This window comes from Rhinolophus hipposideros, assembly GCF_964194185.1.
Source record: "Rhinolophus hipposideros genome assembly, chromosome: 12".
Classification (NCBI taxonomy): Eukaryota; Metazoa; Chordata; class Mammalia; order Chiroptera; family Rhinolophidae; genus Rhinolophus; species Rhinolophus hipposideros.
Genome location: NC_138058.1, coordinates 47,603,633 through 47,628,041, shown reverse-complemented (window position 1 = coordinate 47,628,041; position 24,409 = coordinate 47,603,633). Strand labels below are relative to the sequence as shown.

The 24,409-nt window shown below is 36.3% G+C and overlaps 1 protein-coding gene across 3 annotated transcripts in view; it reads left to right on the top strand.

The window, feature by feature from the left end:
• Window positions 1–24,409, top strand: part of PLEKHH2 (pleckstrin homology, MyTH4 and FERM domain containing H2) — a 91,816-nt gene that overhangs the window by 51,811 nt on the left and 15,596 nt on the right. For 2 of the 3 annotated variants that reach the window (XM_081067927.1, XM_081067929.1), the window contains 8 exons: window positions 6,825–7,004; window positions 10,152–10,260; window positions 11,206–11,318; window positions 15,151–15,330; window positions 16,246–16,343; window positions 18,248–18,425; window positions 19,343–19,498; window positions 21,347–21,444. In XM_081067927.1, coding sequence (XP_080924053.1) covers window positions 6,825–7,004; window positions 10,152–10,260; window positions 11,206–11,318; window positions 15,151–15,330; window positions 16,246–16,343; window positions 18,248–18,425; window positions 19,343–19,498; window positions 21,347–21,444 — 1,112 coding nt within the window. Of the gene's footprint in view, window positions 1–6,824; window positions 7,005–10,151; window positions 10,261–11,205; window positions 11,319–15,150; window positions 15,331–16,245; window positions 16,344–18,247; window positions 18,430–19,342; window positions 19,499–21,346; window positions 21,445–24,409 lie in introns of all 3 variants that reach the window. The other variant, XM_081067928.1, reaches the window with a different exon arrangement.

The following is a 24,409-nucleotide window of genomic DNA, read 5'->3' as shown; positions in this document are numbered from 1 at the left end:
GTTCTTGGTACAGTGACCCCATGGGTCAGTTAGTATTTCTCTGTTCAATATGCACTCTCAGTTCTGAGTAACTGTATTTCAGATGCATGCCAGTGTTGTCAGTATTGCTCGGGGGATGGGAATGAACACAGGGCAGCCATTAAAAATGATGTCTTTGAAATAATGTGGGAATATGCGCATATAAAAATGCTGCATGAATAGGCACAACATAAAATTATACATTCAGTATAATCCCAGCTAAATTACAAGTCAGGAAAATAGAAGCTACTCTGTGTATTCTAGGTATAACTTTTTAAAAAGTTGGGGGAATAGAGGTCAGGGAAGCTGCCACTGGAGGCCTGAGAAGCCTACACTGAAGATCTGAACCCAAAGCACTGATGCAGCTGGTCCTTAGTTTACCAGGAAGCAAGCCTCTGTGACTCTCACATCAGCCCAGGTACCTGACAGCAACTGTCTCAGGAGCACGATGACTTTCCCATTTCATGCAAACTGTCTCATAGGCAAACTAACTCAGAACCATACAGAAAGGGGATTCTGACAAATATAGTTCCCAACTTCTCATCTGCAATTACGGGTGACTTTGAAAGAGGGTGGTTAGGATGCTGAGTTTATAATTCTCAGTCTGGCATATCCATGTAAAAATATGCCTAACAAGAAGATCAGAAAGAACTATACAAAAATGTTGAGTAATTATCTGTGATGGTAGAATTATAGATGATTTTTTTCCTTTTTTATTTTGATACTTCCCAAACTTACTAAGTTTCTACAATAAGCATGTGCTTTATAAATAGAAAATAATTTAAAGTTTGCCAAGACTCAATCTTAAATGTTCCCACTCATAATAATTATTATTTAATAAGAATGGATAGCATTGGTCACAGAAGAAACAAGTCAGAAGAATACAGATAGATGAGTAGATAGATCCATTATAATTACTGGAAAAGTACTGAGAATGCATGTGAATTAGTATAGGCCTACTTCATTTTGTTCTATAGCTATTTCAGAAACAATCTGCTTTTAATCTGTATCAGTGTCTTTTTTTTTTCAGTCAAAATATTTAAAAGCACTAGGTCTATTCACTGTTTATGGAGCTATGGTGAATTCTTTGGTAAAATGAACAGTCATCTTTAAATATTGGGGTGGATGGAACCTTGAGTTTTATATGATTAGATATGCCTAAAGCACATAATTGTCATGTATTATCATAGCATAATTAATTTTCTTTATCCCATTTTTAAAGCTTGCTTTTTATTAGTGACTTTCTGTCCTAATATTTTGCTTTTGTTTTACTGCCTTCTTCTGAAAGTATAGATGAGTTAATTTTGCATTTTTCCTTCACAAAATAAATTTTCTTCATGCAGTGCTCAGAGTAGTGCTTTGCACATAGTAACTCCTCAGAAAATAATTATTAATTTAATGGGGAAAAAGACATGTTTCTCATGAAAGACAACACAGTAATTAAATGAATTAATTTTTTACTATTAGTCAGCTACTAGGCAGATAATATTGCATTTTAGATAAGACATCCAGATGAGACCTCACTGAGAAGCTGACATTTTAATTAGGTCAGGAACTAAGCAAAAGAGCAGCCATGTGGATATTTCTGGCAAGACCATTCCAGGCAGAGGGAACAGCAAGTGCCAAGGCCCTGAGTCAGAAGCATGGCTGGTGTGTTTGAAGAATAGTGAGAAGGTCAGAGTGACTGGCCTGGAGTCCATTAGGAAGAGAACCATAAGAGATGAGATCAGAGATGTAATGGACTAAATCACAAGGGGCCTTATCATAGTAAAGACTTTGACTTTTACTCCACGTAAGATGAGAAGAAGCCTTTGGACATTTTTTAGCAGAGAAGTGACATGATCTAACTTATGTCTAAAATGAACTCCAGCAGCAATCTGAAGGGAATAAGGAGGAGAATAGTTGGGAAGGCTGTTCTAGTAGTCTAGGTGAGAGATGACTGTGGTTTGTGGTGGCAGTGGAGTGTGAGAAATGACCAGATGTTGGGTATATTCCGAAAGTCTTGCTGACAAGATTTGCTGACTGAAAAGGTATGGGGTATGAGAGAAAGAACAGGTCAGTAATTATGCCGAGGTTTTTGGCCAAAATAGCAAGAAAAACAAAGTTGCCAACAGCTGAGATGGGGAAGGCTGTGCCTCAGAGCAGGTTGTAGGAGATGCTATCAGACATCTAAGTAGAAATCCTGAGTCTGGAATTATAAATGTGGACGTAGCTAATACAAGCTGACTAAAGCAATGAACTTGGATGAGTTCACACATGTGACTGTAGATGAAAAAAGAGTGTAGAGAATGTAGATGGAATGTAAAATGTAGGTGGAAAAAGCACTGAACTCTGGGCCTGAACATGAAAATGTACGATGGTAAGTGTCCTTTGTAGAATGAATGTTTTCAGACTGCAATTGCAAACCTGATCAGATATTTCAGAAGCTGTAAATCTGAAGCAGACCATGTGTTTTCTGGGAATAAATACACTTAAATAAAGCAAAAGTTTTAAATAAATATTCAACACAGCAGATATAATTGTTTTTGTCAATAAACGACTAGGTAAAATTAAATATAAATCAGTTTTATATTTATATTAACCCTTAAATTAAGATGGATGAAATCATGACATTGTTTTGTGATATATTATGTGTACATATGTTAATAAATACCCTCTGAACACCACTCGTTTATTGGGGTTTACGGTGATAGTTAATCACACTTCATTGCGCCAGTTATTTAAACTTGTTACTTTTTCTATGAATAGTATTGAGGCTATGTCTATACTTGTCCTTTTGAGCTAATACCTTAATCAAATCAATTCTATAAGGAAAAAAAGTCAAATGAATATTTTGACTGAGTTACATAATTGCTTGACTAGGTAAACTAACTTCTTGCTTTTTTCACAAAAGTTAAATGTCTAGTATTCAAATTGTTTTTTTTACATTACCATTGTACACTTTGGTTGTGATTACTGCTTTCTCAACAATGTGGAAAAGCAATGTCTTTAGGCATTTATTTAAAAAAGTTATGCTTTGTCTATAGATTCAATACAATCCCTATAAAATACCAATGGCACTTTTCACAGAACTAGAACAAATAATCCTAAAATTTATATAGTACTGTAAAAGACCCCGAATAGTCAGGGTAGTCTTAAGAAAGAAAAACAAAGTTGGTGGTATTACACTACCTGATATCAAACTATACTACAAGGATATAGTAATCAAAACCTTCTTACACCATATACAAGAATAAGCTCAAAATGGGTTAAAGATTTAAATGTAAGACCCCAAACCATAAAACTCCTAGAAGAAAACAAAGGCAGTAAACTCTCCAACACTGCTCTTAGTAATATTTTTTCTAATATATCTCCTTGAGCAAGGGAAACAAAAGAAAAAAATAAACAAATGGAACTATATCAAACTAGAAAGTACACAGAAAAGGAAATCATTAAGAAAATGAAAAGATAACCTACTAAATGGGAGAAGATATTAGCCAATGATATATCTGATAAGTGATTAATTTCCAAAATTTATAAAGAACTTATACAACTCAACACCAATAACACAAACAATCCAATTAAAAAATTGACAGAGAGAGATCCAAGATGGCCGAGTAGATCAACACTGTGTCTGCTTCTTTTCATGAACAAATTAAAATTACAACTAAATTAGAGAATAGTCAACCTGGAGAACCATCTGAAGTCTGGCTGAATAGAAGTTTTATAACTAAAGATATAAATAAGAAGCCACGCCGAGACTGATAGAAGGGGCAGAGAGCCAGAACTGGCTAACCGCAAACTTCGGTGTGGCGGGTGAGAACCAGGAGGGATATCTCGGCTGTAGAGGTTCCCCCCAGAGCAGTGAAGGACTCTAGCCCCACACCAGCCTCCCCAGTCCAGAGTACTGGTACCAGGAAGAAGAGCCCCTTTTCTGGCTGTGAAAAACAGTGGGGATTCCTACCATCCAAGTGGGAGGAAGGCTGAGGGAAACCCAAGCGTCCTCTTAAAGGGCTTGCGCACAGACTCGCTCACTCCCCGGCACCCACCTTGGACTCCAGCGGAGGGACAGTAACTCAGGAAGGTGTTGGAAACCTACAGGAGTCAGACTGAGTTGTGTTGCTTTGGTTTGAACACTGGAGGACAGTTGCCATTTCCCTGTGAGAAGGTCCTCCTCCCATACAGCTGGCAGGTGAAAGCCATCTTTCCTGTGTTGAGCCCGCCCCCACATGGACAAGTCTGAATCTGATTAGTCTGGTGAGCTCCGATGAGCCGCCCTGCTGACTCACTGGGACCCCGCTCCACACTACCCCCCAAATGCCAGACGCACTTTCTCCAAAAGCAGCCAGCCCCACCTGCATTGCACTCTTTCTTGGAAAACTGTCAGAGTCCTACAAACCCTAGGCAGGCGGTGACTGGCCTCGGTGTGCTCTGAGACTTTTGCTGAGTAGCTTCAGGCTCTGTACTGGCGCCAAACCAGAATTTACATTAACCTGGTGACCACAACTCTTCCCACTCTAGTGGCTCCCTGAGACCCTGCCTCACCCAACTTGTGTACTATTCGAGGCTTTCTCAGTGGCCGAACCTTAAAGGAGTTGGCAAGTAGCAGCAGGACTCAAGGTGTCCTGGCATATGGTGGAGCTATCCTAGGCACAGTATTGGTGGCAGATGTCCTGGGTTCGCAGCGTGGCCTCTCCAATGTGCCTTCAACTTTAGCACAGGCAGTGAACAACAATGGATTGCTTTGTAGCTCCTACCAGGTAGTCCCTGCCTGGTCACATGCAGTGGGTGACCTGGGCGTGCAAGAGGCCCCAAACCCAACATACTTGGAGATTGGCTTCAGACAACAGCAGAGCACCACCCAATTGGCACAAAGGGTGGTCTCAATAGGCACCAGAGCCTGCTGGGGCAAATCCCACTCAGTGGGGTAAGCTCCCTGCATAGAAGCCTGTAAGCTGTGATATGGCGAAACCCCACAGCCAATCATCCTGAGGATCAGTCCCACTCACTGACATGCCAATAATAACCAAGGCTCAACAATAACAGTAAGAAACATACAACTCACACAAAGGACACTCCTGGAGCATCCGGAGCAGGTGACTAGGGAGACTGTGCCACTGGGCCCCAAAGGCCACCTACTACCTAAGGCCATCTGGCACAAACTGAGAGACATAACAGATCTACCTAATACACAGAAACAAACAGATAGGCAGCCAATAGGAAGCAAAAAAAAAAAATCCCAAATGAAAGAACAGGAGAAACCTCCAGAAAAAGAACTAAACAAAATAGAGGCAAGCAACCTACCAGATATAGAGTTCAAAACAATGTTTATAAAGCACAGGGAATATAGTTAAAAATATGGTAATAGCTATGTATAATGCCAGGTGGGTACTAGTCTAGTCGGGGTATCATTTCTTAAATTATACAAATGTCTAACCACTATGCTGTACACCTGAAATTAATATAAAATAAAATTAACTGTAATATAAAATAATATCAACTGTAATTGAAAAATTTAGAAAGTCAGGAAAAAAGGGAAGGGGAATAAGAGGTCCATTTCCAGGTATAAAACACATAAGTCATGGGGGTGTAATGTACAGCATAGGGAATATAGTCAATAATATTGTGATAACATGGTACAGTGTCAGATGGTTGCTGGACTCATGGTGATCACTTCTTTAGGTATATAAATGTTGGATAACTATGGTGTACCCCTGAAAGTAATACAGTAGTGCATGTTAGCTATATTTTAATAAAAGCATTTTTAAAAATAAAATAAAATAAATTGGAAAAATTGGGCAGAGGACCTGAGCAGACATTTCTCCAAGGAGGACATACAGATGGCCAATAGACATATGAAAAGATGCTAAATGTCACTAATCATCAGAAAATGCAATGAGATGTCAATGTCACCTCACACCTCACAGCTATCACCAATTAATTTAAAAACAAGTGTTGGTGAGGATGCAGAGAAAAAGGAACTCTCATGCACTGTCGTGGGATTGCAAATTGGTGCAGTCATGATGGAAAATGGTTTGGAAATTCCTCAAAAAACTTATGCTTATGACCCAGCAATTCCACATCTGTGTATTTATCTGAAGAAATCAAAAAGAAGACTTCTAAAAGATATATGTATCCCTATGTTCATCGCAGTATTATTTACAATAGCCAAGTAATGGAAGCAGCATAAGTGCCCATCAGTAGATGATTAGATAAAAAAGATGTGGTACATATATACAATGGAATGTGATTCAGCCATGAAAAATGAAGTCTTACCATTTGCAACATCACAGAAGAACCTGGAGGGTATTATGCTAAGTGAAATAAAGTCAGACAGAGAAAGACAAATACCATGTGATTTCTCTTACATGTGGAATGTAAAGAACAAAATAAATTAACAAACAAAACAGAAACAAACTTATAGATGCAGAGAAAAACTGATGGCTGCCAGATGGGAGGGAGGTTGGGGGACTGGGTGAAAAAAGTGAAGGCATTAAGAAATACAGATCGCTAGTTTCAGAATGGTCACAGGGATGGAAAGTGCAGCATAGGAAATATAGTCAATACTATTGTAATAACTATATATGGTGCCAAGGGGTGCTAGACTTGTCAGGGGGATCACTTCATCAATTACATAAATGTCTCACTACTGTACTGCACACCTGAAGCTAACATAAAGTAGTATTTAATGTCAACTATAATTGAAGAATAAAAAAAATAACAAAATAAAAAGGTATGCTTTAAAAAGAATGAAAAGGAATATGAAAGATTTTACTAGGAAAAGATTTAGAAAGTGCCTTCCTCACAATTACTAACATTTACTTTAGTTTCCTTTAGGTCAGATCAAACTCTGGGAGGCTAAAGTTGAAGAGGTTGACAGATCTTGTGATTCAGATGAAGATTATGAAGCCAGTGGGAGGAGTCTGTTATCCACACATTACACCATTGTGATCCACCCCAAAGACCAAGGGCCAACTTACCTCCTAATTGGATCCAAGCATGAAAAGGTATGTAAGGCCTTATTGGTTGATTTAGAATGATGTAGATTAATGTCATTAAGTACTGGTAATAATTTTCAAATCATTTTTGTGGAAACAAGGAAGCAAACTTGGCTGAGGATTTTCAGCTCTATTTTCAGATTCTTTATATCGCTGGAAATGAGCCTTGTTCAAATGTGAATGTGTCATTTTTCAATCCTATTGATAAAAGTAGTCAAGGCTGAAATTAGTGCATGAAGGTATAGGACAAAGGAACCTTATGTTCAAAATGTGGATCTCTCAGACTGGATTTTTTGGGGGTAAATCTAAAGCCTCCATCTTACATTTTGACTCATTTTCAACAAAATTTTGGTTTAGGTAAAATTGAAAAATGTGTTTTATATATGTTATAGCTATATATATATACACACATATATATAGCTATATATAAAAATATAAAAGTTAATGTAATATAAAAGTATATAAATTAATTTGTGTTAAAAAAGGCATCACAAATTAATGGGGAAGTAATGGACTATTCAATACATGGTATTATCTGTGTCATATATTGAGGAAATTACCTAATCTCCTCAAACAAAACATTAATTTTGTTTGTCTCACACATATAGAAAAATAATTTGCAGATGAATTTAAAGAGTTAAATAAAATTATTTTTAAAGGAGCCTTTGTCTGATCTCTGAATAGAAAGTACTTTCTTTTAAAAAAGGCAATGTAGGAAATCACAGTAAAAAATGGTTGATAGATTTGACTACAAAAAAATGAAATACTTCTTTATGTCAAATAAAATCAGAAATATAACTAAAAGGAACATACAAAAATGTTTAAAGGCTACTATATCTTTAATACATAAACAACTTTTATAAAATATTCCTCCTTTTTAAAGACTGAATACTACTCAATTGTATGTATATACCATGTTTTCTTTATCCACTCATTTGTCAATGGACATTTAGGTTGCTTCCATGTTTTGACTATTATGAATAATGTTACAATATATGTGAGAGTGCATATATCTCTTCAAAATTCTGATTTCAATTCCTTTGGATATATACCCAGAAGTAGAATTGCTAGATCATATGCTAGTTCTATTTTTAGTTTTTTGAGTACCCTCCATACTGTTTTCAATAGTGGCTGCAACAATTTATATTACCATTAACAGTGTACAAGGGTTCCCTTTTCTCCACATCTTCACCAGCGTTTATCTTTTGCTTTTTTTTGATAAAAGCCATTCTAATGGGTGTGAGGTGATACCTTGTTATGGTTTTGATTTGCACTTCCTGATGATTAGTGATGTTGAGGACCCTTCATAAATTTGTTGGCAATGTGTATGTGTTCTTTAGAGAAATGTCTATTCAGTTCCTTTGCCCATTTTTTAATTAGATTGTGGGTTTTTTTGTGTGTGTGTTTGATATTTTTTTACTATTGAGTTGTTAAGAGTTCCTTACGTATTTTGGATATTAACCCTTTATTGAATAAATGGATTGCAGATGTTTTTCTCCCATTTCAAAAGTTGCCTTTTCATTTGATTGATTGTTTCCTTTGTTGTGCAGCAGCTTTTTAGTTTGATGTAATCCCACTTGTCTATTTTTGTTTTGTTGCCTGTGCTTTTGCTGTCATATCTAAAAAATCGTTGCCAAGGTCAATGTCCAGAAGCTTAGACCCTATGTTTTCTTCTAGGAGTGTTATAGTTTTTATGTTCAAATCTTTCTTTCATTTTGAGTTGATTTTTGTGGATGGTGTAAGATAAGGGTTCAATTTCATTCTTTTGCATGCAGATGTTCAATTTTTTCGACACTGTTTGTCGAAGAGACTATCCTTTCCCCATTGTGTATTCTTGGCATGCTTGTCAAAGATCAGTTGACCGTATATGCGTGGGTTTATTTCTGTGCTCTCTATTCTGTTTCATTGGCTTATGTATCTTTTTTTATGCTAGCACCAAATGGTTTGATTACTGTCACTCTGTAATATATTTTGAATCGGGAAGTGTAATGTCCCAGCTTTGTTTTTCTTGCTCAAAATTACTTTGGCTATTTGGTGTCTTTTGTGGTTCCATAGGAATTTTAGGGTTGTTTTTTTCTATTTCTGTAAAAATGCCAGTGGGATTTTCATAGGGATTGCATTAAATCCATAAATGCTTTGGGTAATGAGGACAGTTAACAATATTAACTCTTTCAATCCATGAACACTGGTTGTCTTTCCATTTAATTTTGTCTGCTTTAATTTCTTTCATCAGTGTTTTATAGTTTTCGGTGTATAAGTCTTTCACCTCCTTGTTTAAATTTATTCCTCATTATTTTATTCTTTTTCATGCTATTGTAAATGGTGTTGTTTTCTTGATTTCCTTTTTGGATAATTCAATGTTAGTGTATAGAAATGCAACTGACTTGTATAGAAATGCAACTGACTTTTGTACATTGATTTTGTATCCTGCAACTTTGCTTTTATTAATTCTAACAATGTGTTTGTGGAATCTGTAGAATTTTCTACACATAAGATCATGTCATCTGCAAACAGAGATAATTTTACTTCCTCTTTTCCAAGTTAGATGCCCTTTATTTCTGTTTTTTGCCCTATTGCTATGGCTGGTACTTCCAGTCCTATGTAGCATAGAAGTGCCAAGAGTTTGTCTTGTTTCAGATCTTAAAGAAAAATCTTTCAGTTTTTTACCATTGAGTGTGATGTTATCTGTGGGCTTTGCTTATATCGCCTTTATTGTGTTGTAGTAAGTTTGTTCTCGATATTATTTTCTTTAAAGTTTCTGGATTTCCTCGGTATTTTGTGTATGTTATTTGTATGTACTGGGAGTCAGATTGTAAACTTGATAGAATTTATGGTATTTCTTAAAGAAATACTCACTGGTTGTATTTATTCTAGTGTTTTAACATCATATTATTTTCCTCAATTTTACCATGCTTTTCTGAGAAACATCTGTATAAAGTAATAAAAATGTGAACAGTGGGGAAAGGTATTATGAGCACAATTCAAGTGAGTCTGCTTCAGAACTCTTTGACTAAGTGGCTTTTAGTTACTATTTAAAAATTAAAGTTTTTGTGTTTCTTTTTTAGTGTCGAAGTTTTCTACTGTTTATGCAAGTTGGGTTTTTTTAATTCATCAAAAATTATATCTTGGTTAACATCTTTATTAATATTTTTTAAGGACACTTGGCTTTATCATCTGACTGTTGCAGCTGGAAGTAACAGTGTAAATGTTGGATCAGAATTTGAACAACTGGTTTGCAAATTACTGAATATTGAAGGGGAACCTTGTAAGTTTATAATATATAAGACTTTATGGTTTATGAAATGGACCCTAACCCCCTGTAGTCTAATGGAGTTTTCACTTTGTGGTTCCTGTTTCTCTGCAGTGTATCTACCTTTTCATTGTCTTTGCTTGTCATGGGCTAGGATTCTCATTGTGGTTGTTAGGCTCCAGGGATACCATCATTCCAAGATATGCCATATCCTGTGACACCTCTGCCTTTGCTCATATTACTCCTCTGTCTGAAATGCTCCCCTTCCTTCACATTCCTCACCAACCTGATACAAATCCAACCAACCTTAGGAGCTCCCCCAGCCAGCCCGTTCCAGCTCAGGATCTGGCTCATAAAAGGTATTCAATAAATGTTAAAATTATGTCCCAATGCACTTTGCCATTTAACTCTTTTATGGCATTTATTGCTTTGCATCTTAATGATTTTTTTATGGCTAAGGTTTCCCCATTGAGAATCTAGATTCTATGTTATGCTTTACCTAATTGCAGAGATCACACTTTATTTTCAGTATCCAACATAGGAATTTCATAAATGTTGATTTTTAGGAATATATTCAAGTTCCTCTGTATCATTCTATCTCCTCCTACTTTGCCTTCTCCTTTCCAGACCTTTTTTCTCTCCTTCTCATGTATAGTCATCTCCCTACCTGAATCCCCAATGTTTAGCATACTTAAGCAACATAATAGTGCCCTGGTAGATTCTTTTCAGCCAGGACTCTTAGGACCAAACTTTCTAGATTTAATTTATCCAAAGCAGAAACATGAGAATCCAAATGGCCTGGAAAATGAAGTAAAATAATGTTGCCAAAGGTTTTTTCATGACCTTTATGACTTAAAGTGGTGAGTCAGGCCTGAATGAGCTAATTTCTAATGGGTTAGTAAACGGGAGGCCAAAATAAGTGATCCTTTCTGTTTTCTATTCATATTTTTCTGTATTTAGCCTCTCAGATATGGAGACATCCTACACTGTGTCACAGCAAGGAAGGAATCGTTTCCCCTCTGACAACACTACCTTCTGAAGCTCTACAGACAGAGGCTATTAAATTATTTAAGGTAAAATTTTGTATGGAGTTGTATGTTGTAAAATTTTTTTAATTGGAAAAAATAAATAATTTAGGTTAGCAAGTTTTAGTCTTTCCAAGAAAATTTAAAATGTGATTATCATTATTAAGAAAATCCACTGCAATAAAGTTAGGTGAATTTAATTTGATTTTTTGAGTAAGGATTTTGGATTTACTGAAATAAACTATGTATGGTTTGGGCAATGTGAAACAATATCAGAAGAGTCATTTCCCCATTAACCTCTCAAGTGGAAGGCTTTCACACATCACACCTACCTCAGTGTTGGGAGAGGGTTCAACATCCTTCTGCTTCTCCAATGCTACCCTCAAATTCTTATCATTCAACTTCTAGTAGAAATCCCTGAGCACTTGAAACTTGTCATTCAACTATATCACTCTTTATCCAGCCATCTTTGTCATCAATCAGTTTCTGGTAACTCTTCAAATTTCACTAAGGCTTCCAACTCACATCCTTTCTCTCTACATCAAATCTTACCAGTATGCTGAATGACTATTATTACTTGCCACACCAATGCCATGGTTTTAAGATTCCTGACTTTCTTAATACGAGTGAGCTTCACCTCTAGTCTGCTTCACCTTCCCATTCCCATGTCCACACCCTGATGTCACCATTCCTTATAAGTACACCACCTCTAAAAGTTTAAATTCTCATATCTCTTTCTTTAACTATATTCTCTTAGCCTACAAGCTGTCTTATTTTCTTACTCTTCCATTTTTCATCCTCACTAAGACCTCTGTTTTGAGCCATTTATTATTATTATTTTTTGAAATCGAAAGAGCATGGTAAAAATCGAAAGAGCAAGGAAACTTTTCTTCCTTCTTATCCAGCCTAGATTACTTTTCATTAGTACTCATAGTTCCTTGGGACCCAACATTCCATGCATTCTCCACCCTAACCTCAACCTAGATCAATGCTGCTATCTTGTCTGCTGCCACGTTAATCAATCTGCACAGCTAGAGAACATTAAACAACCGTGTGGACTGGAGCCCATATAAATCTGTGGTCTTCATTCTTCAGAGCCAACTGTCTCTTCTTTTGCTTCTTTGGTCACGTTCACCCTCAAACTCCCTACTCAATTGTGTTCCTCATAACAAACTTACCTTCTATTTCATTGAGAAAATTAGAGGGCATCAGACATGAACACCTCAAATATCTCTCCCCAACAGACATTATTTCATCTTTTTCTCCTCCATTTCTTCAGTCTCCAAATACATTGTACTTTCTATGGCTTCAGGTTTCGACTCCACACCAGAACCTTGGTACTTCATTTTCCCTTAGTCTCTTAGAGTCTCAGTTTTTGTCTTTCTTTGGCTGTTTCTTGCCTACATGCCTCTCATCTCAAAAAAGTCATCTGGGGCCGGCCCGGTGGCTCAGGCGGTTAGAGCTCCATGCTCCTAACTCCCAAGGCTGTTGGTTCGATTCCCACATGAGCCACTGGGCTCTCAACACAAGGTTGCCGGTTCAACTCCTCGAGTCCTGTAAGGGATGGTGGGCTCCGCCCCCTGCAAATAAGATTGAACACGGCACTTTGAGCTGAGCTGCCTCCAGGATGGCTCAGTTGGTTGGAGCACGGCTCTCAACCACAAGGTTGCCAGTTCAATTCCTTGAGTCCCGCAAGGGATGGTGGGCAGCGCCCCCTGCAACTAAGATTGAACACGGCACCTTGAGCTAAGCTGCCGCTGAGCTTCGGAATGCGGAATGGCTCAGTTGGTTGGAATGCATCCTCTCAACCACAAGGTTGCTGGTTCGACTCCCACAAGGGACGGTGGGCTGTGCCCCTGCAACCAGAAAACGGCAACTGAACCTGGAGCTGAGCTGCGCCCTCCACAACTAAGATTGAAAGGACAACAACTTGACTTGGAAAAAAGTCCTGGAAGTACACACTGTTCCCCAATAAAGTCCTGTTCCCCTTCCCCAATTAAAAAAAAAAAAATCTAAAAAAAAATCTGTTTATTACATAATACTAAGGAATTATTGTTAATTTGGGTGGGGGTGCTATGACCTGGTGGTTATGGGGAAAAAAATCTTTATCAATTGGAGGTCCATACTGAAGTATTTATTGGTAAAACAACATGATAACATTAAAATACTCCAGAAAAAAAAGTAGAGTGAGGATTTAATGAAAAAAATTTGGCAAAATGCTAATAATTGTTGACACTTGGTGATGAGTACATAAAATTGATCATTATGCTATTCTCTGTACTTTTGTTCATGTTTTAAAATTACCATAATGCAACATTTTAAATATCCCACCTGTAGAATACACAAATACTGAAAGCAAGAAAGATTCTATGCAAATATATTTGAAAATTGGGATGAAGTAATCAACATTATAACAAAATATAAAGGGCCTAACTTGATTCCACGGAAGAATGAAAATTTAAACTAAGAATTTATTAAACTTTATAAGTGTAGATAATTTCAATGCTGTTTAAACTGTCACAAGGCATAGAAAAGAAGGAATTTCCCAAATTCTGTTTTTCACTTTTACTTTTTATTTTGGAAAATTTCAAACATATATGAATAGAGAACATATTATGAGGTCCAAGGTACTCATCACCCAGCTCCACAGTCATCAGCACATGGCCAATTTTGTTTTATTCTCCCCACCCACACTGGATTATTTTGAAGCAATTCTCAATCATCATATCACTAGATTCCTTTTATGACGTGAGTATTACTTTGATACCAAGCCCCAGAAATGATTATACAAACACAGCATTTTGTGCAAAATCTAATAAAACATTAGTACACAGAATCCAGCATCATATTATAAGAATACTAAATCGTGACTAAAGGAGATTTGTTTCAGGAAATCAAGAATGGCTAAATATTAGGATATCTATTAATATTATTAACTATTAAGTAGACAGTCATCTCTATAGATTCGGAAGAGGCACTTGACATATTTTAACTTCCATAAAATAGTGATGGGTACTTCTTTAACATGATAAGATTTAATGGTAGAAATCTTTTCGTATTAAGTATTTCATGTAATGCTTGGGCAGCAACGCTTTAAGTTAGAGAGTAAATTTATTTGCTTATATTCTGTCCTCAGAAGAGACAAAGACTACTTACTATAAAACAACACAATGATTAAAGCCAACCATTGGTGTTTATGAATACTTCCCTTTAATCTTTCTTAATAGATATTTAATCAAATTTTAAATCTGTTCATTCATGAAACATTGACTCTGTCACTTTATGCTGTGTGAAGAATCCAAAGATATATAATCCAGAGTCCCTGTCTTTATGAAGTTTATAGTCTGGAGGACAAGAGTTCACTAATGTCCCATATACCCTTAAAAATGAATGCATATTCTATTCTTGGGTGGAGTTTTCTATGTCATTTAGGTTAAGGTGGTTAATAGTGTTGTTCAAGTTTTCTAGATCCGTACTGATTTTCTATTTGTTCTCTCAATTACTGAGAAAGGGGTATTGAAATCTCCCACTCTAACTATGCATTTGGCTATTTCTCCTTGCAGTCCTGTCAGCTTTTGCCCCATATATTTTGAAGCTCTGTTATTCAGTACATAATCATTTAGGATTGTTATGTCCTCTGGATGAATTGACCCCTTTATTATTATAAAATGGCCCTCTTTATTTCTGGCAGAACTCCTTGCTCTGAAATCTACTTTGTCTGATATTAACGTAGCTACTCGGACTTCTTTTGATTAGTGTTATCATAATATATTTTCATCCTTTTAAACAAAAACTTGCTAAGAAGACAATTGATGTAATTCATGCAGAGTAAACCTAATCATTTCTTACCTTGAGGCTATCTTTTTTTTTCTTCATTCAGACCTGCCAGCTTTTTATAAATGCTGCAGTTGACTCCCCTGCAATTGATTACCACATATCTCTAGCCCAGAGTGCTTTGCAAATCTGTCTGACACATCCTGAGCTACAGAATGAAATTTTCTGTCAGCTCATTAAACAGACAAGACGGAGACAGCCACAGAATCAACCAGGACCATTGCAGGTATATAGTGATACATATACATGTAATTTTAAATGATGTTGTTGTCCTAATTATAAGAATGATGCATATTCAATAGACATTTGGAAAATACAGAAAGTAGGAAAAGGAAAAATAGCTATAATATTTTGATATGTATCCTTTCAGGTTATGTGTATATATATGTATGTTTTTATAGAAATGTATATGTGTGTATATTTATACACTTTCATAGTTTTACACATCACTACGGTTACAGTGTGCATACTAATATTTTAAAACTATAGAGCAATCATTTCCCCCGTGTTCTTCAACATTTCTAAAAACATTAATGATCGCGTTAATATCAATTACTATACATTTAGGTTTATTATTTTCCTATAATAAATACCTCTACTCTACTAAAAATACAGTAGACGTCTTTGCAAAGGAAAAGTAAAAATCATATTGCCTAAAGATAATCTCTGTTAATATTTGCATACTTGCCCCTTATTTATATACATCTGTGTGAGTATATTGATTTTTGTTTTGGGGTACATGATTTTTTACTGTTTTTGATTTATCCTTTCTCAAAGCCACTTATATTTCAATGAAGGAGTAAATATGTAAATAAACAAAAAAGGAGCAATGTCCCTAAGTCTTTGAGTGTGATGTCAAAAAGGACTGCCAGTATCTACATATCTTTTGGTACCTCAGTTGTAGACAATGGTATACATACTAGATGGATTATGCATCTGACCCACGGTGGAGTTTTTATGTTTAGAGTATTATACATGCTCTAAGGAAGCAGATAATGTATATGTGGACAAAACAAAAACATTTTGGGGTCAAGAAAGATTATCATCCCTTTAGTCTTCCCACTTCTGTCAGTTACACCGTTCTGACGTGGATCTCTGACTGCCAAGTGATGTCTAACCTATGCTGCTTCTCTTTGCCCAGGCCTGGCAGCTCTTGGCGCTCTGTGTGGGGCTCTTCCTTCCTCATCACCCTTTCCTGTGGCTCCTCAGGCTTCACCTAAAGAGGAATGCAGATTCCAGGTGTGCAGAAAACTAGCCAGCTGACCCATTTATGTGACCTCTTAGTCTGCAATAAGTCATAAGTATTTAGTAACCTGCCTGATATATTATGGAAGAATGTGTGAAACAAATTTTGGCACAGGAAACCTTTGGTTATCATTTTTGTGGAACTTGGAAAATATTTCCTTTGTTATGATAAATCTCTCATGGAAGATTACAATGAAAGCTTAAAATGTGGCAAAGAATATTTTTTAATGAAAAGTCTATGTACAATTCAAGCATGAATGACTTATTAGTTATTGTTATAACAGCAACTATTTTGTTTCCTTAGTTTTCCGTATTACTGTTTTTCTCCACATTGAATTCTTTTATGTGGAAAATTTCCCTGATGGTCTTCCCTCCTTTTATCCTTGTGTGTATCTGAATTACTTCAGAATTTTTATTCCCTCAAAAAATACATTTAAAATCCAACTGTCACAATGGCTTTCTTACATTGGTACCCAGGACACCCAGCCAATGGGTTATCAGGGTCATTTTGTCCAAGAGGTTCATGTTAGGTTGCTCAAATAGACTAGCACTAAAACAATCAAACAAACAAGCACAATTAAACAAAAAACAACTTTGAAGCAGTAGAAAAATATTCTGTAGTTCCTAATATATTTTAGGGTCTATGATCAATATCATATGATTTCAGTCGCAGTTACTAACAAATCACTCAGACAAAGGGTGACATGTTAAAGTCTGCCTAGAAGATACTTGAATACAAATATATTTAGAGGTGTTATCAATCTTCCTTTATTAACGGAACAAATATTATACATAAAAATGAGGTCAAATAAGATTTCTATCCAGCTGTTACATTTATTTACTCCCATGTTTTGTTTAAAGCTTCACAATTTAAGACACGCATGTTTTCTAAGGTAAAGAAGGAAAATATATTTTTATTTCTGTTTAAAGATATTTTGTTATCTTGTTTAGCAGTCAAGCACTAACCTCCAAATAGAACTCTGCTACCTCGTGTGTTTCTTATGTTATCCTATACTATTCTTTATACAATTCTTTTCTTTATCTTTGTCGAAACAATTATTATATGTTGACTATATAATGGCTGGTAATATAAAATTTATCTTGTGACTGTAATAGTATGATAAAGATGAAGGATGCTTTGTGGGGAAGTTTGATTCCGTCAGTGGCAAAGTAAGGAAACTGGAACAAGAACTAATGTCACTGACCTAAGCAAATAAAGCAGCATTGATGTGTCTACATCCGAGGCACTGCCTGCAAAGGATAAGAAGATCAATAAAGCATAGCCCCTGTCATCACTGTGAGGAGACGCACATGTGAAGAGAGAATAATACATGGAAAAATGCCCTGAAGTGTCGATATCAAGAGTATATTAGGGCAGGGGAGGCCAGTTAGCTCAGTTGGTTAGAGCGTGGTGCTAATAACACCAAGGTTGCCGGCTTGATCCCCACATCGGCCACTATGAGCTGTGCACTCCTTACAAAAAAAAAAAAAGTATATTCGGGGTAATTTGGTTGTGTGTTTTTTTATTTTCCCAGAAGAGTCCTTATTATTTAGAGATTTCTTTCATTTGAGTTTTCCCGGAAGCAGTCGCTGAGATAAGGATTTGAATGGAGGTAGTTTATTTGGGAGGTGCAGTAAATACCAGTAGGAGGTAGTATTATGGGCTGAATTGGGACCCCACCTCAACCGCCCCCCAAAAAGGGGAAAAAAGCTAAAATTTGAGAAAAGTTATAGAGGTTTAATATTACATTCAAAACAAAAAGTTACTGTCAAAATTAGCATAATACAGTGTAGTAATGTACACCCAGGAAAGCTTTCTTAATGGTTATATGTACATCTATTTTAGGTTGTCTTAATTAAATTTATCATTAGGCTTTATCTTAAGCTTTGTATTATAGGACAGAATTTGGAAAATATGCCATTTATTGCCAGCGATGTGTAGAAAGAACACAACAAAATGGAGATCGTGAAGCAAGACCCTCAAGAATGGAAATTCTTTCAACCCTTCTTCGAAATCCTTATCATCATTCTTTGCCCTTCAGCATCCCCGTGCACTTCATGAACGGCATATATCAGGTAGGTTAGACTTTGTACTCTGAAGAAAACATGCCTAGCCTAGAGTCCTATGTGTTACCTCTGGGCAACAGGGAAGTGAGACTGTCTACCTACCTTTGTCAGCAGCTGGCAACGATAAACATGCAAAATATATGAAATCTTTTTATCAGAACAGCTGAGTTTTGAAACAGTTTTCCTAAAAAGAATTCACACTAAAAATAAATCCATATTGAACCAAATAAGGGAGGAGTTTCACTGCCATTACAATTCTGATGGAGATAAACAAGAATACTTTGGTTTGAAGCCACCAGTGCACCTGCTACTGAGGAAATAATAGCTAACATTGGGTGTGTACAAGGTCAGTCTCTTTAAAGTCTCCAAATCTCTGAAATTGTCTGGGAAAACTCATCCAGGCCCTCCCAACTCTCAGACCTAGATGCTTGCTTATTAACTGAAGCAACCATGTTCCAAAACTAGCAATTAGTCTTTGTCGCCATCAGCCTTTTATCACGGAACTCAGATACTTAACTGCTTATTAAAGAATCAAACATTAAATGCATAAAAGTCCATTTGTTTAAGTGCATTTCTTGTTATTTTTTTCATGTGCTACTGATTATATATTGTACTGTAGTTCTTGGTTTGCTTTTAATGGATAGGCATAATATCTCTGCAGGATGTTTACAGCTGTCAAATGATCTTACTTTGAATTCATGTCAATTCGCTGTAGCCGAAATTTATGAATTCTTACAGCAAGCTAACGACTAAGGTGACATTAATTTTCTCCAGTTGCACTTTGGGAGGAAAAAAGTTAAAGCACCTACATAAATATATGTTACCATCAATCACGCATCAAGTGTGTCTGGTTTTCCCCCTGGAAATCGAAGTTTGAAGTGTACACACTTTTTTATTAAGAGAACAACTTTGTTATTTCTGTTTAGGTAGTTGGATTTGATGCATCCACCACAGTGGAAGAATTTTTGAATACTTTGAACCAGGATACAGGAATGAGGAAGCCTGCACAGTCTGGATTTGCACTGTTTACTGACGATCCTTCTGGCAGAGATTTAGACCATTGTCTTCAAGGAAACATCAAGGTAATATCAAGTCCTTTGAAGGAGGCACGGGCACACCCTGCAAACAGCAAAGAAACTACGCTTTGCTATTTGCAACAAGTTTAGTTCAGGGGTTTTCAAAAAATTTAAGCAATCTAATCTTCACAATAAAAAAATAAATAAACTTGCAGGATTTTGTTGATGCCATAGGATTCTTAATATACAATCTGCACACACACACACACATTCCATGTTAAAGAGCGAAAAATAATAATAGTAAGCATACCCTAAATATTAAGGTAATAAGAGTGGAGGAGAAGCTCTAGCTCTGATAAAATTGCTTTCCATTTTATTCATTCACTCAGCAATATTTGTTGAACTACTTATTGTGTCCCAGGAGCTGAACAGATCCTGTGGGGAATACAAAGAAGGATCAGAAATGGTCCCTGCCCACAGTGAACTTATACACAGAGCAGTCTTGTACAGCGACAACCTTAAACGAGAGTTGAAAGCGATAAATGTTTTAAGAGTGCTGTGAATATTCCACAAAGGGAGAGATTAAGTTCAGCATTGGAAATTAGGGAATCTGAACTGGACTTTGAAGGATGGAAAGGAAATGGACCTATGGAAATAAAGAGGGATTTCCAGACATAGGGAAAATCATGAGCAAAGACAGAAAACTGGAAAATTTTTAACAATCTCTTCTAGGTCATAGTAAAATAACTTTAATAAAGTTTCTCGGGATGGCAACAATTAGAAATGTAGAATTACAGAACCATAAGGAAGTTTAGAGAAACACTTTTGCAAATGAGGAAAATGAGGCCCAGGACAGGTAATGATTTACCCCAAATCAAACAGCTAGAGCCAGGTCTGGACCCTTTCCTTACTTGATGTGGTCCTTGATTGCTCTTGGGATTAAGTGCCTAGTTATGGGGTGAAGGTATTTCTATGATTTGGACATAAAAGATTGGGTCAGAGTAGGGGAAGATCTAGACATATAAGTAATAGCTCTCAAGCTTAAAGCCATGAAACATCAGTATATCTCAAAGCCTAGCTCTACTTGCAAAACAACCGGTTGGGGCTCCATGGGGTTCTACAGATTACTGTTAAAGACCAGGCTTAGTTCCCCAGGATAAAATTTAGTAGATATGGTTTCTCCCCACACCTCTTTGCCTATTTCTTCCACTGCATATTGAGAAATCTAGGTAAATGAATGTGTCTCGTTTTCTCCTCATCTCCAAATATATCCTGTTTGGTTCAATTTACAAATGTAAATTTTTGAGACAGACATTGCTAGAGCAATATTGTTAATAATTAGTCAGGAAGATAAACTAGTATTTTTGGCTAACTTGAGCTAAGTAAATATCAGGGGCTTTGGTGAATTACCTCTTACCACATATTTTAGAAAACTTTTATTGATAGTTCTGTAAATGATCAGTTAAATAAACAAACATTTATTTGGTTCCTGAAGAATTTTTGTTCTTTCCCAATGAAAGAGTCTTAAGATTTTATTCCAGATTTCTTTGGTATGACTTCAGTTATTTCAATATTTCTAAGTCAGAAGGTAAAAAAGTTGCTTCTTCAGTGACTAAATCATGAAACAATTCCTGGAATCCTCTTCTTTCCAGTCTCATGCAGTCCTTCATTAAGATTCCTTTTTCAGTAAAAAAATTATTGCCATAGTCCAAAGTTAATGTGTGACCAAAAGGATAAGTGGACCAAAGAGCAATTTATAATTAAGCCCTAAACTCAGAGCTGCACAGAAGCTTAAAACAAAAAGCTTTGGTCCATTTTCAGTAATTGAAAATTTTCAGTGTACAAACATACTTGTCTTCAAAATATACCAGTTTTGAAAAATATTATAAATCTCCATTCTTCATTGCCTTCTAGATTTGTGACATTATTTCTAAGTGGGAACAGGCTTCCAAAGAACAGCAGCCTGGGAAATGGGAAGGTACGAGAACTGTTCGTCTAACTTATAAAAACAGGTGTGTAATACCAACGCCAAATGCCAAAGTAGGAGTATATACACTTATGTTCAAATCATGCACCTACTGAATAGGCTTACATTATATTTATCTGTATATTTGTTTTTCTATAAATGGTAACTACTTCTGGAGGAATAAACTGCCACATACAATTTTGTTTCTAATTCTAGCCTTTTAATGTCATGAATAATTATATTTTATAAAAACTTGCATTTGGACAAAGATGAGAAGAAAATTGTAGAAAAAATAGCTGCTGTCTTAGGGTGAATTTCACACTTCAAAGTTTCCTTTACCACTATTATTTCATTTTTCATAAAGACTAAATACTCAAATACGCTACTGAGATCTGTAGTAAGAAGACATATTTATGTTTACCCAAGACTTTTAGAAGTGATATATTCATATTCATTCATTCTCATTGTTTCATTCTCTCTCTGTCTCTCTCTGTCTCTCTCTCTCTCTGTCTTTCTCTCTCTGTCTCTGTCTCTGTCTCTCTCTTTTTCTCTCTCTCTCTCTCCAATTAAAGCCAGGGACTTTGCTAGATGCTCTGGATAAAATAGTAATAAAAACAGACACAAACATAGTCCCCGATTTTGGGGAATTTATAGGCTAGTGGGAGAGACAGTTTTTAATTACACAATAACTGTAATGAATCTATAATTACACATTAAGTTCCCTGAAAGAAAAGAATGTTCTCTAGCTAGAAGCTGTACCTAGACTGGAGCCATCGGGAGGCTTCTTTGAGGAAATGATGCTTATGTCAAGGTCAGAAGAGGGCTGGGGGTGGGAGCATTGAAATGGATAGAAAAGAATGTTCAAAATCCTGTAGAGGGAGGCTGTGCAGTATTTCAGGAATTGGGAAAAAGCCCGTGGGGCTGGAGTACATACCTTCTCAACAGATAAAATTTTAATATACTTTGGAATATGGTCAGAAAACAGATTTTCTTTCTCTGTGTCTCTTTTTATTTGAAATACTTTTTATTTAATTATAGTTGGTATATATTTAGTATATATTAATTATATTATGTTAGTTATATTGGTTATATTAGTTATATTAGTTATAGTTTAGTTATGTAAATATTAGTTATATTTAGTATATATTAGTATATATTAGTTATGTTAGTTTCAAGTGTACAATAAGAGGTGCGATCAAACAATACAGTGAATGTTTAAATTTAAAAACATGTATTACAGTAAAAGACACATTGCTACTAATCCCCCTCAAAATATTCTACATAACATCTTTATCTGTTCATCTATGGAACAAAACTGAGGTTGCTTTCACGTCTTGTTTTTTGTTTTTTTCCCAATATCTTCTTTTTTTCCAAGTATTAACAGAAAGTTGTACTTAATAAACAGTGTTCATTGACCAGGTCATATTAACTGTATCCGCCCCCATCCCCCCAAAAAATGTAGCTTACTGGTTTTGTTGGGTTCTTAAACCCCATAAAATAAGGAATCTAAGATATCAGACCAAGAGCCTTGTGGAATTATTGCTGTAGTACTGATTTCTTTCAGAGGCCTACTTTTTGAAGATAGTGATAGACCTGAAATTGGAACGTAGGAAGTAAAGCCACTAAATAACGTGAAGAATGTACTAGGCTTTGATCCAGTTCAGGATTTCTTTTTCTAATAATCTATCCCCCCAAAATACCCACATAAGTGGGCAAGAGTATTACAGTATGTCCAAGTATTTTCTCTGCCATAGTGTTTAGAACAGTGAAAAATGAGTGTGTGTGTGGCGGGGGTCGGGGGGTGCTTATAGTATATTGATTAATAGGAGAGTGGTTAAATAAATATGGTGCATTCATACTGTGGACTCCTCTCATACAGTCAACCACCGGGAGAGACAGACACAAAATCTTAGCAATGTGATTAGTGCTATTACAAAAACAGCCATCCACTGTTTTTTAACAGGGTCCTTTGATCTGAATAATGGTAGTGTGAGCCATTGGAACTTTTCTGTTTCGGGGGCTCATGAGCTGTGGTGATTAGCAAGAGTCCTAAGAGCACAAGAAGACTATTAAGCTTTGTTATCCAAAGGTTTAAAAATCATGCTTTCCTCGCTATAAGCAGGATTACTTAGATAATGGACGTAGAATAGGCTCTGATCCTGGAGGAGCCTGTTTCCACTAATGACAACCTTCATTTGTGGCCCTGGACCTGCACCTTCAACATCCCAGGGAAACACATTAAAATGCAAATTATTAACATCAGACCCAATGAGTGCATCTCCGGGGTAAGACCCAGGCCACTGTGTTTTGAACAATTCTTCAAGTGATTCTTATGCATGCTGCATTTTAAGAAGTACTGATCTAGAGGTCCTCACTGCCGCCCCCGTCTGTTGATCTTACCTGTTGTGGAAGGGAGCCAGCTGCTCGGACCTGACCTGCCATACATCTTTATGTAGAATGGGTTCAGGAATTCTCAGTTCGTTCTGCTGGCACTACATGGAATTACGTTCGTGGCTAAGACTATTTCTATTAATGCATACTTTATGAATGTTTATTTAAAACATACTAATTCCGCCTATGATGGCTACAGTTGAAACCGAAATTAAATTTGGAAGAAATGGGGAAAGGTGTCCTGAAAGACACAGATAAGAATAATGCTCCAAGGCTATCAAACACCACTAGGAAGGACAAAGAGTCATGAATAACACATACCAAAGACTGCCTTGTTAAAAACAAACAAACAAACAAAAAAACCTCATGACAATATCTTTGACATCAGGAAAAAAACACAACTCAACAAAAAGGTTTAATTTTTAACAGAAGTCTGAAATGGCCAGCGAGCCGCAGCAATGAGAAAGGACTATATTTCTAAATATGGTCTTGCTTTGTGTATGAGTATAAATAACTTAGACAATGAGCCCTCATTTCCAGTGACACAGTCAGAGGGGAACTGGCTGTGACCTATCGTGCAGCCACGGACTTTATTCTTCAGCTGTCAAGCAGCAGTGTCA